Source organism: Desmodus rotundus, chromosome 6, assembly GCF_022682495.2.
Source record: "Desmodus rotundus isolate HL8 chromosome 6, HLdesRot8A.1, whole genome shotgun sequence".
NCBI lineage: Eukaryota > Metazoa > Chordata > Mammalia > Chiroptera > Phyllostomidae > Desmodus > Desmodus rotundus.
In genome coordinates this window covers 113,280,587-113,298,065 of record NC_071392.1, presented here as the reverse complement: position 1 = coordinate 113,298,065, position 17,479 = coordinate 113,280,587, and the positions used below count along the sequence as shown (strand labels likewise).

Below are 17,479 nucleotides of genomic sequence, written 5' to 3'. Positions count from 1 at the left end.
AGCCCTGGGTTGCGCGGTCGCTCCCCGCCGTTCCTCCGGTTTATCTATGTTCGAATGTGGGGCTGCGGTGTGCTACCCGCACTCTGCCTGCCCCGCTCTCCACCACTCCGAGTCAGGCCCTCTCGGTTTATCTGCACAAATGTGGGGCCACAGGGTCTGCTAGTGCTGTGACTGCCTGCCCCATTTGTCCCACACTCCGCCAGTCTCGGTCCTGCCACAGCCACACGAGTCCTCTCCACCCCGGTGCCCGTCTCCGCCCCTCCTACCGGTCTAGATGAATGTTTATTTTTTATTTCCTTGGTGTCAGACCCCCTTGCCGTTCGATTCTCTATCAGTTCTGGTTGTGCGAGGAGGTGCAGTGTGTCTACCTACGCCGCCATCTTGGTTCTCCCGCTTCAGGTATTTTTAAAGCTCTGTTATTAGGTATGTAAATGTCTATAATTACTATATCCTCCTACTAAATTGACCCCTGTATCATTATGAAATGACCTTCTTTGTCCTTGGTAGTATTCTCTGCTCTGAATCTACTTTGTCTGAAATATTAATATAGCCACTCCAGCTGCCTTTGATTAGTGTAACTTTAGGGTATCTTTGTTCACCCTTTTTACTTTTAAGCTATTGATCTGTATATTTGAAGTCTCTTGTAGGCAGCATAAAGTTGGGTCTTTAAATTCAATTGAACAACCTCTGTCTTTTAATTGGGGTGTTTAGAAAGCTACATTAATATGAGTATTGATATAGTAAGATTAAATCTGTCATCTTGCTCTTTATTTGTTTCATATGTTCTTTGTTCACGTTTTTTCTCTTTTCCTGCCTTCTTTTGGATTATGTTTATGATTCCATTTATCTCCTTTGTTTGCTTATTAGCTGTAATGCTGTTATTTTAGTGTTTACTTTACAGTTTATAGTATACATCTGTAACTTACTGTAATCTACTTTCAAGTGATATTATTACCACCTCACAGATAGTGTGTGAACCTTACAATAGCACATTCCCGTATCTCCTCTCCTGGCTTATGTGCTATTGTTGTCGCACATTTTACTCTTACATATGTTCTAAACCCCATTATATAATTATTATTGTTGCTGTGGTTGTTTAAAAAAGAGATTTAAATAATTAAAAAGTCTTCTATGTTTACCCATGTATTTCTCATTTCTGGTGTTCCTCACATCTCTGTAGAATAATGTTTTCATATGGTATCACTTTCCTTCTGCCTGAAGGACTTCCTTTAAAATATTTTGTAGTGTGGGTCTGCTGGCGATGAATTCTTTCAGCTTTTCTTTGATGATGAAGTCTTCATTTTGTCTTTGTTTTTAGACGATTTTACTGGGTTTAGAATTTTAGGTTACCTTTTTTTCCTTTCGGTACTTAGTGTCCCACTAAGAGTGTTCCACTGTCTTGCTAGCGTTGTTTTCTATGAAAAATCTCTGTTATTCTTTGTTGCTTTGTTGCTCTGTATATATATAATGGGGGGGGTAACTTTTAAGATTTTATCACTGGTTTTGAGCTGTTTTATTATGAGATGCTTTGGTGTGGTTTTCTTCACGTTTCTTATGTTCCGGGTTCATTGAGCTTCTTGGATCTGTGGGTTTATGCTTTTTCCCAAATTGGAAAAATATCGGCCCTTGTTGTGTGAAATATTTTTTTTAATCTACCTCTCTCCTTGGAGGACTCCAATTACACTTACATAGGCTGCTTAGAGTTGTCCCACAACTCACTGATCCTATGTTCGTTTTTAAAGTTCTTTTTTCTGGGTAGTTTCTGCTGCTGTGTCTCCAAGTTTACAAATCTTCTGCAGTGTCTGATCTGCCGTTGATCCCTGTCCCCACCCCGTAATTTTACTCTCCAGAAGCTCAATGTGTTTTTATGTTTTTTAATTTTAATATCTTTTGTGTGCCTTCTAAACATTCATCTTTGCTAATTAGTTCAGGATTACTTGCAATTGATTGATTTTTTTGCATGGTAACTTTTGATTGGATGTTGAATGTAACTTTTACCTTGTTAGGTACTAGATATTTCTGTATTTCTGTAAATATTCTTAAGCTTTGTTTGGGAATATTTAATTTCCTTGGTAACAACTTTTCCTTCTTGCTCTCGTTTTTAAGATTTGTTAAGTGGGCCCAGAGCAATGCTTATTAGGATAGGGCTAGTTATTCCCTACTGTTGTGACAAGACTCTTCTGAGTACTCTACCCCAAGCCCGTGAATCATGAGGTTTTCCGATATGGCCGAGGAGCAGGCCCTGTAAACTAACCTGTCCCTGGTACTGCTGTCTCTAATGCTTTCCAGCCCTCCTTTCCCTGGCCTCAGTAGTTTCTCTGTACACACGCACTAACTGGTATTCTGCTGAACACTTGAGGGGGGCCCTCTGCGATCTCCAGAGTTTCTTTCTCGCTTGTGCTCTTGCTGTTGCTGTCTCCAGCTCTCTTCTCTCTGGTACTCTTGTCCTGTGAACTCTAGCCGTTTTGGTCTCCCCAGACTCTCAGCTTTGTCTTCTAACTCAGGATGTATGCCAGAGATACTGCAGATTTCATTTGCAGGAAAAACTTGATTATGTGAAGTATTCAGGAACTGTATTGATATTAATATGGTTTTCAAGATCACAAAGGGTCAGTTAAAAAAAGCCTCTTGTGTTTATTTCAATCAGTTACTGGAAATCTTAGAACTGTTGAGGTTCGCATATTGTTAGAGCTGGAGGAAGACCTTAGAGCAGGGGTGTCAAACTCATTCTCACCAGGGCTCCATCAGCCTTGGGGTTGCCTTCCAAGGGCCGAATGTAACTTCAACTCCTTAACAGTTAAGGAGTAGTTACATTTATACAGTCCTAACATTATTTCGGCCCTCGGAAGGCAACCACGAGGCTGATGTGGCCCCCGGTGAAAATGAGTTTGATACCCCTGCCTTAGAGTGAGCATCTAATCCACCCTTCTCATCTTTGTTCTTGTTAAACAGATAAGGGGCTTCTTTCTTTCTCTCTAGAATTTTCCCTTGCAGCTAGTACTGTACTTTGCTGGTGAAGTCAGCTGGGTTTCAGATTCCACTTTCCTGCTCATACACAAGTACTTATTTTACCGTCTCTAAATGGATTGCATTAGCTCCAGGCCACGGAGAGCAAATTAGGGGAACAGGGAGATACTAACAGTGAAGGAGGCTGCTCTGGAAACCGGTTTCTGCACCTCTCGCCTGCGCTCTCCAGCTGTGTGGGAATAAATACAGCCGTGTGAGAGATAGAGCTCCTCCCGCAGGAGGAGGCCTTCATTCCCTCAGGTGAGCCTGGGACATTTGCTGAGCAACAATGGACACAAAAACAGCCTCCATCTGGGCTTAAAGGTACATTTTTGTTTCCGAGACCTTTCTGTAGACCCATGCTGTTCCTGCCACCTTTATACCCGGTAGAGAAACGAGCGCCCAGCCCTGCCCTCGTCTTCAGAACCTGTGGGCAGGAACAACAGCACCAATTTAGGAAAAGTACTCCGGAACCCGGCAGACTAGCACCTCTTTTCCATTTTTTTTTTTCCCTTTTCTTCTAACTGGGGACTTAGGAGAGCATTTCAGGTAGCTTTCTAGTTCTTTCATGTGTCAGCATGAGCTTTTAAGTGAGGTTCCCAAGGGCAGAGTTTTGAAATTGGATGAAAGAGCATTAGGTAGACTGTTTTCCTTGTGTTGGTGGGGCAAGGATTGCTGGTTTATTAATAGCAACTTAATTTGGAGATAACAAGTGGTGGTAAACAGAACCTTGGGCTGGAGACCTGGGTCCTAGTCCTAATTCCTCCTCTAACTGACTGCAGGATCATATTTTTCCAGTTGTCTGGGCTGATCTTCAGTATCTCCAAGAGCCTTTCTTTTTTTTTTTTTTTTTACGATTTTATTTTTGTTACTCCTAGAGAAAAGGGAAGGGAAGGGAAGGAGAAAGAGAGAGTGAGAAACATCAGTGTGCAATTTATCAGTTGCCTCTCACGTGCCCCCAACTGGGGACCTGGCCTGCAACCCAGGCATGTGCCCTGACTGGGAATCAAACTGGCGACCTTTCAGTTCACAGGCTGGCACTCAGTCCACTGAGCCACACCAGCCAGGGTTCCAAGAGTCTTTCAAGTCCTCCTTGCTTCCAGTATTGTAACTCTTGTTTGGTCAATGTGTGGTGGGCCATCTGATGCCATGTGGTGCAGAGATGGTTACTAATAACTGTCCCTCCACTGTCACTTCTTTGACATTGATGGGTAACTTCCTTGTTTTGACTTTGGATCTTTCTTGCCATATACACAGGACAGATGACAGGTGACCCCGAAAAGTGACTAGTAAGTAGCTTGAGGGCCAGGTGTGGTTCTCTTGGCTGAGCCCTTTGAAGTTTATTTATGGGCATAATGAGCAAGGAGCGTCTGAGTGATTGTTCCCTCGGCTTCACTCAGCTCCCTGCCTTCCAGAAGCCCTGCCATGACCAGGCTGCTGAGGGGTCTTCAAAGCTCTCACTTAATGTTGTGTTAGTAAGTGTCTTCTAGACTATGTTCATATTTTCCATGTAGTTCATGCCGAGACTGAGAAAGAAGCATCACCCTCTTCCTTCCCTCTCAGCCCCGTGCCTTCTGCTAGATGAATTCAGATAGAGAACCTTGGGTCTTTGAAGGAACGAGAGGCACCGTCATTCAGTTAGTGAGAGGGGATGGTATTGCTGGACCTTCCTTCCTGCCAATGCCCAAATCTTTCCATGTGCAAGTAGTGGGTGTACAGGTACGACTTCTTAGCCTCTGTTGGGCTAGTGGCCCTATACTGAATGCCCCCAGATCAGGGCAAGCAAACGTGCGCTCCTCAGAAATTCTTCAAAGAGAAGTCAAGTCTGTCTTTGCCGAGAAGAAAGGAACATCCCATCTAGTTGTATTGAACTGATGCATTCTCTGAAAATGGCTTCTGTATAGTCACTAACAGATGCGCTGCAGGAGTTTCTGGTCCTAAGTGAAAGTTTACCACGGGTCTCTGATTCGTAGGGTATCTCTTCTGTACTTTTTTCTCCAAATAGCTGTTTAGAGTGTCTAATGAAGCAACTGTCTGGAGACCAATGTTTATTTCAACATGGTTGGAGTTGTTTTTGCCTCAGCTTTCAGAGCCAATAAAGCTGGTTATTAGATTCTGTAATTGCTGCTGTAATTACTCTCTTGGAACCAGCAAAGGCATAATTAAATATGGAGATTCCAAGGACTATTTTTTTCCCATCTAAAAGCAACCTCTTAAACGTCTATTGGCCTGGGTTAGATTTCAGTTTTCAGTGCCATTTTGCTTATGAATGACACTGAGGTTCTTTGGCAGAAAAGGGATCTCTTTGTATGCCCCTTCTTTGAATATTTGGTTTAGATAAACTCTTTGTTAACCCTACTTCCCTCCCCCCGCCAGTTTTATTGAGATATAATTGACATATAATATTGTATCAGTTTTAGGTATATAACATTGATTTGATATATGTATGTAGTATCGCAACATTATTACAAGAAGTTCAGTTAACATCCATCACCTCACATAGTTATGAAATTTTTTTCTTGTGATAAGAATCTAGTGCTTGTTTTTTTTAAGGCAACAATCAGGAATTTGAAGAACTATAACATTGGGCTTGGTCCTTTAGACTTTGGCTACATATAGAAGCAGATTTTGTTGGTCAGAAATAAGGTTGGGATGGAGGATGTTTCGCTTTAAGTGTATGCAGGAAGAGTGGCATTTTCCTCTTAGTTTACCCTAAGTTATACTTCACCATACACGCCACACTTTTGTAAGATACAGGGTAGTTCAAGTGCTGTGAATATATTTACACACATTCTTGGAGCCCAAATGCTGACCCCATGTCTATTTATAACATTACTTTATTCATAAACCAGTTATGGAGGGGGAAAATTAATAGTGTACCCTTTCTCTTTGGAGTTCTCAGTTAATTGAGAGATATGCACAGGGGTTAGATTAGGGTAAACGGCTCACTCACCATCCCGGAGAGTTAACTGCAAGGAGAGTGAGAGATTGTGATTCTTCAGGTGGGAGGGGGAACCCTGGACGGCATCTCTGCTTGCTCAGGACCTGTTCCTAGTCTGAGATAGGGCGCACCTCATGGTGAGGGTGGAAAGGGCAGGCATGGGCACAGGTCCCTGTTTTGTGGACCAGGAGGAATGTAGGCACAGAATCCTGCCCAGTGATTGCTTCCGCCAGTGTGTCAACGAGACTTTATTTCTCCTTTGAGGCGCTGGTACACAGGAGATAAAATGTGGGTGCACCCCACATGAGAAGTTCTGCATAGGATTATATGAAAAACTTAAAAAACAGGTGAAATCGGAAACTCAGCTTAATATATAAGCACTTACTGTGGACTAGTCATTGTGCTACATGTTAGTCTGTAAAAATCAGTAATATAAACATTTCATTCATGAGGGGGAGTCTCTTGCTTACCTCCCTGATATGTTTGGATATTTGTTTCTTGATTATTTATTTATAAGTTGATTTTAGAGAGAGAGGAAGGGAAGGAGAAAAAATATTGATTTGTTGTTCTACTTATGTATTCATTGGTAGATTCTTGTATGTTCTCTGACCAAGGATTGAACCCATGACCTTGGCATATCGGGATGACACTCTAACCAGTTGAGCTATCTGGCCAGGACCCAGATCATTCATTGCTTGGGTAATTTTAGAAGTAGGGTGGAGAGCAGACAAATGCAAGACTGGCATACAAGGAAATGTATTAGAGGAAAAGTTAAAGCACTGCTAAATCTATGATGTTTTAGGGTTTAGGGAAAGAACCAGTTTGGTTCCTGCTACATTCAGGACACTGAAAAGCAAGGCAGGCGTGTCATCTGTCATCGTAACTGTTTGTTCTTGAGAACTGTCCCAGAGTCACTTGCCCTCATTCTGAGCCTGCGTGGGAAGAGCAGAGGCTCGGGGGCTTATACGGACCAGTGGTTGATCCTTCCCCTCCCTACCTAAAGGCAGGGTGACTTGAATGAGCTGCTGCACCTTTCTGGCCCCCAGTCTCCTTATTAGTGTGGACGTGGGACCTTGCCCCGTGACTGAATGTGGGAAGGTTAAACGAGGAAGTGGACAGGACTGCCGCAGCTGCCTTGCTTACTGTGCAGAAAGCTCTCGGAACTCCTTGTTGAATCTTGACTGGTGGATAAGTTGTTGTTATAGCCTGAGCTATGCCATGGGCAATAGGGATGGCTGAAGAGGACCTGAGAAAGGGGCACCTGTGGGACACTGGCCTGAGAAGGCTTGAGAATCACTTGTTCCTTGGGATGTGTTTGGGTCGGTTTCTGTGGAAAAGCAACACAGCACCAAGGAAGCCACGAGGGAGCAGCCCCAGGCCCATAGCACTTACCTGCCAGGACTCTCCCAGCACGTCTTCCCTCTGTCATGATGGTCAACGGCAAGGGATTCAGCCCTGATGCTGGGCTTCCCAGGACCTGGCTTGTGGGGAGAATTGCAGTCCCTTGGCTCCTTGCAGGCAGCATTAAACCACACAGTGGCTTTGGCCTATGGGCTGAGGGAGCTATTAAGGGTTTTTAAGCAAAGAAATGACATGGTTGGATGTGCACTTCCCTCTGCTGTGTTCCCATAGGCCCCTTGACCCTCCCTCCGGGGCAGGACGATACCATTTTCACCAAGCGAGAGGCACACAGTCGGAATGGCAGGGCACAGACCGTGGAGGTGCACACCTGGCTAAACACCCTTTCTGCTGCTTTCCACCACCTGATGACCCTAGTTACGTGACCTTCCTGAATCTCAGATCCCTCATCTGCTAAAAAGGGTGGTTATTTCAACCTTAAAGGGTTGCTGCTGTGGGGTACTTACAAACATGCATGACTTAGCACTAGCAGCAGGTGGAGATGTTTAGAAAGGGGTCGCGTGTGGCTGCAAGTTGGATTTCTTGAAGTCATAGGCCATTCACACCAGAATCAAGGGAGATAACAGGGAGAATGGCTTTTCAGCTTCTAATGAGGCACATTTCATTGTTCTTCAGAGTTTTTACTATTTCTGTTTAGCTCCATTGTCTGGAGGAGTTTTCCTGGTGGTTTTATCTGCTGCTTTTGAAGGAACCATGGACTGCTTGCATGCAAGCCAAGCTTGTTTTCCTTGGCAACTGGTTTTCAAGGAGCATGGAACCTATTCATGTGAATATGGAGGAACCATAGCCCTGTGGGGGAGGTGACTGACTGTCACCCACAGCCTGCAGGAGATGGCTGTGGTCTGGAGTCCGGAGACATGGGGAGCAGTGTGTGTGTGCATGTGAGGCCAGTACTGTCAGGCCAAGGCAGGGGCTGGGCCGCTTTCCCAACCCAGCCCATTCATTCTGCTTGAGTCTGTGCCGAGCCTCCTTCCTGGCTTTGATTCCTGTCTAAGATGTGTGTTAAAGATCTTTTTCTTTTTTTTTATCCTCACCCGAGGACATGCTTATTGATTTTTAGAGAGAGGGGAAAGGAGGGAGGGAGAAAGAGGGAAAGAAAAATCAGTTGGTTGCCTCTTGTACGTGCCCCAACTGGGGACTGAACCTGCAACCCAGGCATGTGCCCTGGCTGGGAATTGAACCTGTGACCTTTCAGTTTACGAGACGATGTTCCAACCAACTGAGCCATACTGGCCAGGGCTGAAGATACTTTTTAGTGTAAAGAGGGACTTGAGACAGTAAGAGGAAGAAGACTGCACTGTGAGTTGGGAAGTATGATTTGGCCCCTACTCTGCCACAGCTTCGCCATGTCCTGACTGGACCTTAAAACAAGATGACCTCTACAGCCTTGGCATGCCAGCAGCCAAGGCAGATGGTGACGCTGACTTGACCAAATGGTCAGACTCTAGATTGATCCCTGGCAGCGAGTTGTCATTATTCTGTTGTTTTTCTGTGATAGAGAATGCTGTAGGGGGCTTTCTGCTTTTGTCGAATACATTTCCGGGAGGAAATGACTGGGTCAGAGGGCAGGAATGTTACTATGGTTGGGGCTGTGTGTTGCCATGTTACTTTTCAGAAGCATTGTAACAATTTACAGTCGTCGGCTATGTACAGTGAGACAGCACTTAAACCCCAACTGATCCATTACTAGGTATAAATATTTTTTTGTAATTTAGTCGGCATAAAATGATACCTTAAGCTTGCTTTATCATAATTAAACAGTGTCCACTGTTGAATGTTATGCCAGGTGTTCACATATGTTATCTCATTTACTCCTCACAGTGAACCTACCTAAGTCTGTGAGCTGGGTTTCCAACCTAAGGCAGTTCAACCTCAAAGCACATTCTTTCTCTGGGTGCCTCTTTATGCTGTGTGTGTGTGTGGGGGGGGGGGGGGGTTACGAGAGAATGTGAACTTTTACATGGGTGCTTGGTTGCTTGTGAATTTTGTATAGTTTTCTCAGAAAAATGAATGTGCTCTTTGTGTTATTTATTAGTGGGAGGAACAGTTGAGGTGCAGCTATTAGAATCAGAGTGAAAGCTCAAGTGAACTCTAGGATGTTTATTGCCCTGTGTTGGACTCTCTGAAACCTTGTTTTCTCCCCATGCAGCGGCCCTCCAGGCACTGAAGCGCAAGAAGAGGTACGAAAAGCAGCTGGCGCAGATTGACGGCACACTATCAACCATCGAGTTCCAGCGAGAGGCTTTGGAGAATGCCAACACCAACACCGAGGTGCTCAAGAACATGGGCTATGCCGCCAAGGCCATGAAAGCTGCCCACGACAACATGTATGTGGCTGCCCGTGGTGGAGGGGTGCACCTGCATGGCAGGGCGGTGCTGGCCCTGGAATGCCTTGAGCCCAGGCCTTGGCCTTGGGCTGTCTCCTTGACTTACCCGCTCAAGCCCCTGAGTTTGTTTTAATTTGTATTCTTTTGGAACTTCCTCTAAAGTGAATTATTTACCTTACTGCTTTTGGAAGCAGATCTCATGGAATGAAACAGTATTTTCTGAGTAACTCAAAGTTATTTTGATGAGCATAGAGTTTCAAGCAGGAAAGGCCCTTAAAAGGTCCTCTCCACCCAGGCCTCTGATTACCAAGGTGGGAAAGCTATGTCTCAAAGAGGGGAGGCTACTTGCACTGTGTCATGTATTTATGAGCCTGGATAGAACTGGGATTAGGACCAGAGTCCATGACTGTCTCCTGATGCTGTCAGGGGCCCTGAAAAGTGGTACGTCCAAGGGCTTTGGAGCTCTCCGTTCTCACGAATGCTATTGGTGGAAGTTTCTGCCTCCCTCTTGCTCTCAGGCTCTGGCTGTCATACTCTCAAAGTTCTTGACTTCAGCAGCCCCTCCTTTATATGGCTGCTACTCTATACAGTGGCCTAAGAAATAGGGAATCAAACTTGTTACAATTGCAATTAAAGGCCAGGGTAGCACTACACTTCAAATCAGAGCCTCTCCCATGAGCAAAATTCTGCATTTGTTTTAGTGCTTGTACTCAGCAGCGTACATTTGGGGGTGCTTAGAACCCCTTGTTGCTTCCTTTTGGGTACTCAGCCGTGCTATAGAACAGCGATTGGCAAAGTGCGGCCTGTGGGCCTGTCCCCTATTTTTGTAAATATCAGAACACAGCCCATTGATTTTCATATTGTCTATGACTGTTGTTTGTGCTACACAGTAGGACCGAGTGTTTGCCACAGAGGCAGAACGGCCCACCAATTAATTCTAAAATAGTTACTTTTTGGCCCTTGACCGGAGAAGTTTGCTGATCTTTGCTCTAAAAATGTGGGATTGCAAGAAAAGTAGCCTTCAGATAAGTGAGGTGTTGTCTGAGGGTGCATGCTCGTTGGACTAAATACCTGAGTGTGGTCCATGCCTGCTTCATTTCCGTTTCTCCGAGATGCCTAGCACAGAGCGCGTCTCAGTAAGTTCTGTGCACGCTTTGATGTGTATGTGCACACACTGTGTGGATTCATTGTGCGGTTTACATGATTGAGATCGACAGTGTATAGAAAATAATTCTGCGAGTTCTGGTAGAGGAGCCATAGTGCATTTGAGGAGGTGGGAAGGGCCTGTCAAGTGGCATGGCGACATGTTATGATTTGTGATTGTGTGATGTGTTGCTTCCCCTGCAACACATAGAGCACATTCCCCCTGTACAGAGTTTCCCGTGAGCTTGCAGGGCTACTGGCCCAGGACTTAAGGTCCTGTGGTCTCATCCGACGTGTTTACTGGCTCGCGTGACTGTGAGACCATGACCGTGGCCTCTAACTTTGCTAATAAGCCTTATTTCCTTAGGGTGTTGGACTAGACGATATCTGAGGACACTAAGTCTATTCTCTTGATTCTCTATTTCATAGGGGAGTAGGAAGAGATTAAAAACAAAAAAGTAATTCCTCACAGAGAGTAATTATCTCTCACAGACTCTCTTTACACAGACTGATCGTTGGTATGACATCTGTCCGTTTCATTTAAAGGGACATCGATAAAGTTGATGAGTTAATGCAGGACATTGCTGACCAGCAAGAACTCGCAGAGGAGATTTCAACAGCTATTTCAAAACCTGTAGGCTTTGGAGAAGAATTTGATGAGGTGAGTGTTTTCATGCAGATCACACAGGCTTCACAGGTGACACCAGCTGCCTTTTGATCTGCTGTTGCAGCCTCTCTGGCAGGCGTGGTGTGGTTTGGAAGTCACCGGTTCTCATCCCTCCAGAGATTTGCACATACAGGGCACCGTGCTAACCCTCCTAATTCTCGAATTCGAGGGATGTGTTCACTTTTCGGGTGGAAGGTTAGGTAAAGGAAAGGAACCTTTATTGGAGCCCAGCAGCAGGCGTTAGGTCAATGATTGGTTTCAACGGGTAGTTAGCCAGCACCTTTCTGTGGGAGGTGCTGGGCAAGCTCAGAGCTGGGGCAGCTGAGGTGACTGTGCCCTGGAGATGTTTACAGCATTTGCCTTCAGACAACTCTGACATGAGGTAAAGGTGAAGCCGAGGAAGGTGCATTTGCGTCTGACTCCTGAGGGAGTCACCTGGAACTTGGGCGCCTACCAGTTTCTGCTGTAGCGAGTAGGGCTCTGTGTCTCTTAGGTTTTTAAATTGCAGTAACAGACCCGGTTGAAGGTACTTCATTCTGCCTTAGATTTAAGTCCACTGAAGGTCAGGCCCTCTCCAGGGAACCTGATTCTCTGTGATGATTCCGACGGCATAGCTGATACCACAGCCTGCGGCTCGTACCCTTGGCTGCCCGTGCCAGGGTTTTTGTGTTTTCTGAGTGGAATTTGATGAACTAGTCAAGTTAATTTCTTTCTTTTTTTTTTTAAAAAAAGATTTTATTTATTTCTAGAGAGAGGGAAAGGGAGGGAGAAAGGGAGGGAGAGAAACATCAATGTGTGGTTGCCTCTCACGTGCCCCCCACTGGGGACCTGGCCTACAACCCAGCCATGTGCCCTAGACTGGGAATCGAACCCGCGATCCTTTGGTTCGCAGGCCAGCACTCAATCCATTGAGCCACACCAGCTAGGGCTCAAGTTAATTTCAATTAAGCAAACATTCCTGCACATTCACTTAGTGCACCCAGTTCGGAGATAAAGAAATAGGATGAAAAGATATGACTGTTTTCTTAAGATGCACACAGCCTAGTGCAGGACGCAGACACAGACATCAGTATTGCTAGAGCAAGTTTAGGATATTTGAGTCACAGAGTTGGACCTGGAGTCCATCTCCCTTCTGACCTTCTCAGAAGGGGCGTGTGTCCCCTCAACCATCAGGCAAGAGGTACTGCTGCGGGGGCTGGGATTCCCATGGGTGTCTCTCATTCTTGTGTTTCTCTTTACCAGGATGAGCTCATGGCAGAATTAGAAGAACTAGAACAAGAGGAACTAGATAAGAATTTGCTGGAAATCAGTGGACCTGAAACAGTCCCTCTACCAAATGTTCCCTCTATAGCTCTACCATCAAAACCCAGTGAGTACTTCCTATCCAGAGTCAGACATCCCCCCCCTCTCGGCGCAGGTGCTTTTGTGGTCAGTTACTCAGGGTTGAGGACCAGATAGCATCTGCTGCGACAGCCCCAGAGACAGTGTCACCTGCCCTTCCCTAGTTTCTCTCTAGAACAGGGTTCCTTAACCTTGGCACTATTAACATAGCCAGATCGTCCCTCGGGCTGGGCCTGGGTGGGCAGTCTGTCCTATGTACTATGGATGTCGAGCAGCACCCCTGGCCTCTCTCTACCCAACAGATGACAATAGCACCTCCTTCCCAAGTTGTGACAACCAGAAGTGTCTCCAGTGATTGCCAGGTGTCCCCTTGGGAGTGTGGGGGTGCGGAATTACCCTCGGTTGAGAACCAGTACTCCAGAATGATTTTCCCTGTCATCAAACAAGAGAAATTTCTAGGCACTGGGAGAAGGTGCGAGAGTTTAATTCCGGGAACACTCTTGCCCCCTGTCTAGGATCCTGTGCTGTGTATGCCTCGGAGGCAGTCACTGTGGGAAGGAAACAGCTTGACTGTTTTAAAGACCTGGTTCTATAAAACCTTCATTCCCTTGTGCCTGCTCCTCCCCACCCCATTATTTTACGCTTGGGTAGGGTGGAAGTATTCCACACAGAACTAGAAAAGGTGAGGCAGTTTGACTGGGCATAGGGAGAGCACCACAGAGCAGAGTGTGACCAGGCTGTAGTCACCTCACTCTCCCGTTTTTAAGGAGGAAACAGCCCCTTGAGTTGAGTCAGCTGCTCAAGTGGGGCTGGGATAAGGGGAAAAGGAGGTCCAAACTTTGCCCAACAAATTGCCTGTGGGGGTGGAGAGGGATCAAGTCACTTGAAGGGGCAGGGAGGTGTGGAGCGAGGATTTGATCCCTTCTGGCATTCTCTCCCCGACCTTGGGTGCTCTGGGACTCGCCTGAATCCTGACTCAGTGTAGAATCCTTGTTTTGTCTGGCCCTGATGCTGGTGGAGGGGAGGTGCTGGGGGAAGTGTGTCTGGTTATCTGGAGTTTTACATTGCAGCTTTTAGGCACCGAAGCAGTCTGCTGATAACCTGAAGATGAGGTGGCCGCAAGGGCAGGGCTGCTTCTGCAGACACCAGCCATGTAGCACAGCCCTGGCCGGCAGCCAGAATGTGCTGAGAGGACTGCAGCCAGCCCTCCTAAATTGCCTTTTCTCTCATCACACAGCCAAGAAGAAGGAAGAGGAAGACGAAGACATGAAGGAATTGGAGAACTGGGCCGGAACCATGTAATTAACTGGAACCAGTTAATTAGCTGGTCCAGTGCAAGCTGGGCCCAGACAGACTGTGGTGGCCTGCAAGCGGGCAGGCGTGTGCGTGTGCAGGGAAGGCAGGACGTGGTGCAGGCAGGTTCCATCGCTCTCGAATCTCCCTCCACAGCAGTAGGGCCGCATCACTGCTCACTCTGCATAGCATGGTCTGCACCCAGCGGGGCGGGCGGGGGGTGGGGGTGGGGATGGGGTGGGAGGTGCCTGCTGTTTATAATGTTGAATTTCTGTAAAATAAACTGTATTTGCAAATCCAACATTGAGCTTCTGGACTACGCTAACTCCACTGCTGAACCTCGATGGAAAGGGTCGACCGTTTGCAAGTTGAACCGATCTGAAAATGTAGCCTCTGTCCTTTTAAGTCAGTTGACTTGTCGCACATCTCTTTGTAAGACTTGTATGGTACTGGCAGAAAAGTCGTTTTTTAAAGCCATAGGCTTTTCCTTGTCCTTAGCTGTAATAATGCATCTGATTTTGGTTTCCTTGAGAGCTGTATTTCTGTCCATCACCTGTGTACTGGCCCCTGTGTTTCCTATTCTAGCCCACTCCTCACTTCCACTCCCTGGTCTTCTGGAGTTTGTGACACTGATTTGAAATGGATGATGTTCTCTTGAGAGCAGGTGAGATTGTTAGAGTTAAATTCCAGCTATATGTTTTTCTAACATAGCTCTAAGGTCCTTGTTGCTGTTTGTGATAACTGATAGATAACTCATTGGAAACATGTGCATACATTTATATTCAGATAAAATTATGGTTTGCACTGTCTATTAAATATCTCGATTAATTTTCATATTTTGCTGTTGTGTTCAATTAATTTCTCATTTGCTTCTGGAGTTGACCCTTCCCAGGCCAGCATGGTCCAGTGGAGTCTGGGGAAACATATGGAAGACTTGAGCATGATATAAATCAACAATTTTTTAAAAAGATTTTATTTATTCTTAGGGGGAGGGAGTGAAACATCGATGTGCAAGAGATAACATTGGTTGCCTCTCGCCCACCCCCAACTGGGGACCTGGCCTGCAACCCAGGCATGTGCCCTGACTGGGAATTGAACCACTGACCTTGTGGTTAACAGGCCGGCACTCATCCACTGAGCCACATCAGCCAGGGCTAAATCAGTAATTGAACCAAAGAGGAGAGCGTGTCTTACTAGAAATGTGTTTAGGCTCTGAAAGCCGTGGGTCTGTCACATCCACCTTGCATGGGGGCCTTGTGGGAACAGTTTAGGAGTGAGTTGGCTCTTTGTACCTCCGGGACTTCCATGTTTTTCTCTGTCAGTGTCCATGGGCAATGCCAGCTGGACAGCAGAGGCTCCACCCGTTGGAAACCATGGCGTTCCTATTGACTAGACCTGTAAGGTGCATTGAAGAAAATGGCCTTTCCCATGAGGAGGAAGTATAGGGCAGTGGCTCAGAGTCCAGGACACAAATGGTAGTCTCAGGTCTGCTGTGGCTCGCCATGTGGCTGGCCTGGACTCTTCCAATCACTACTTTCCTTTAGTCTTGTACCCCCTTGAGAATCTGGTGAATACTATGGACCTTCTCCCTCATAAGAGTAGATCTTTGCATGGTCACCCTTAATTCTGCATGCCAGTTGGCCACTTCTTGATGCAAAGGAGTGTAGGAAAATAGGGACCAGAAAAGGGGGTCCAATCAAGGTTCTCCCCTAAGACTGGGGGTGGGGCCTCCCTTCCCTGAGCCCATTGTCACCACCTTGGTACCAAGACCAAACAGGTTCCTGTTAGGAAGAAGGTGTTGCTGACTAGGTGGCACCAAATCACCACAGTGGAGGCAGACACCATAATCAGAAGATGTGAGAATAGTGCTACCAGCTTCTTCTAAAAAGCACATCAGATCGTGATGTGTTCCTTCCAAACCCCTCAGTCTGACTCCATCCCCTCCTGTGGTTGGGAAACTAACTAAAGGTGGATTGGAATTACCCAGGCAGCTTGTTAAAAATTCAGTCTCTTGGGCCCCATCCCCAGAGCTGCATGGGGACCTGTGAATTTGCAATTTAGCAAAGTGCTTGGGTGACTGATGTAGGTGAGCTGGGGTTACACTTTGGAATATTTAGGTGGACAGGATTAAGATCTCAGGACAGCTTACATGCACCTTCTATAACCTGACTTCCATTTTAACCTCCTCTTATGCCAACCCCCGCCCCCCCCCCTCCCCCCCTATGATGCAGAATGCCCCACCTCCTGGAACTTGTGCTCTTGGCCTCCCAGCCCTTATGTGGGCTTGGCTTTGGCCCCTTGGCCTCCCTCTCCTATACATAGCCTGCCCCGTCCTACAAAGAGGTACTGCTCCCCTCCTCCCCACAACTGTCACAACTTCCCATTCGCTTGTCAGACAGTGAGGACATTGCATTCCCTGGTTCCTCGATCTGCTTGGCACAAATTAGGATGTTGGTGAATGCATGTGTGTGGTCAGAGGGAAGTGTTAACTAGATGTTCCAGGAGGAGGTGGAATTTGAACTTGGGCTTGAAGATGGAGTGGGTTTTTCACATGCGACTGTGAGGGATGGGGCATTCTAGACCAAGGGAACCTGGCGAGGGGAGACAAGGAGGCAGGGAAGTGAGGGGCTGCCCTCACTTTCTGGGACACAAGGACATGAACCTTGTGTCCCAGGCTCCAGAGCCCTGTGCTCTTGGCATTACACCTCGGCCTGCTCCTGTGGCTGCCTGCCCACACACCTGTGCACTGTCCAGTCTCAATTTGAAGAAGCAGGATTTTACTCGACAATCCCACTGCTTCTAAAAATGAAGGAAGATTTGACTGGGGAAAGGGCTTGCTTGGGAAGAAGTGGGAGGTCACCCCAGAGAGAGGTTGAGGGCTAAACTGGGGTCTTGAGCATGAGACTAAGGAATCTACAGGGTTATTAAAAATGGGGAAGGAAAGGAAGAAAGAAGAACAGTTGCTCAGGCAATAATTTGGGGGCTAGGCAGGGTACAGATGAAACTCTTTAGGCTGCCTCCCACTTCCCACAGTGAAGTAAGGGTGGCATTTTTAGAAGCAGTGGGATTGTCGAGTAAAATCCTGCATCAAGTGGAGACTGGACAGTGGGAAGGTGTGGGGGCAGGCAGCCACAGGAGCAGGCCGAGGTGTAATGTCAAGAGCACAGGGCTTTGGAGCCTGGGACACAAGGTTCACGGCCTGCCTCTGCAGCCCAGGGACGTGTGGGCCTGGGGAGGTGACTCCATGCCTCGGCCTCAGTTTGCTCATCTATAAAATGCAGGTAATAACACAGCTGCCTGTATTCATTTACTAGGGCTGCTGTACCAAACACCCATAAGTCT

At 46.6% G+C, this 17,479-nt stretch overlaps 1 protein-coding gene across 1 annotated transcript in view; it reads left to right on the top strand.

Annotated features, from left to right (window-relative positions):
• The window catches only part of CHMP4B (charged multivesicular body protein 4B), a 43,409-nt gene extending 28,438 nt beyond the window's left edge, over positions 1–14,971 (top strand). The window contains exons 2-5 of the mRNA XM_024559297.3: positions 9,516–9,693; positions 11,383–11,497; positions 12,746–12,872; positions 14,082–14,971. Of these exons, the coding sequence (XP_024415065.1) occupies positions 9,516–9,693; positions 11,383–11,497; positions 12,746–12,872; positions 14,082–14,146 (485 nt within the window). The 3' untranslated portion in view covers positions 14,147–14,971. The remainder of the gene's footprint in view (positions 1–9,515; positions 9,694–11,382; positions 11,498–12,745; positions 12,873–14,081) is intronic.
• The last annotated feature ends 2,508 nt before the right edge of the window (positions 14,972–17,479 follow it).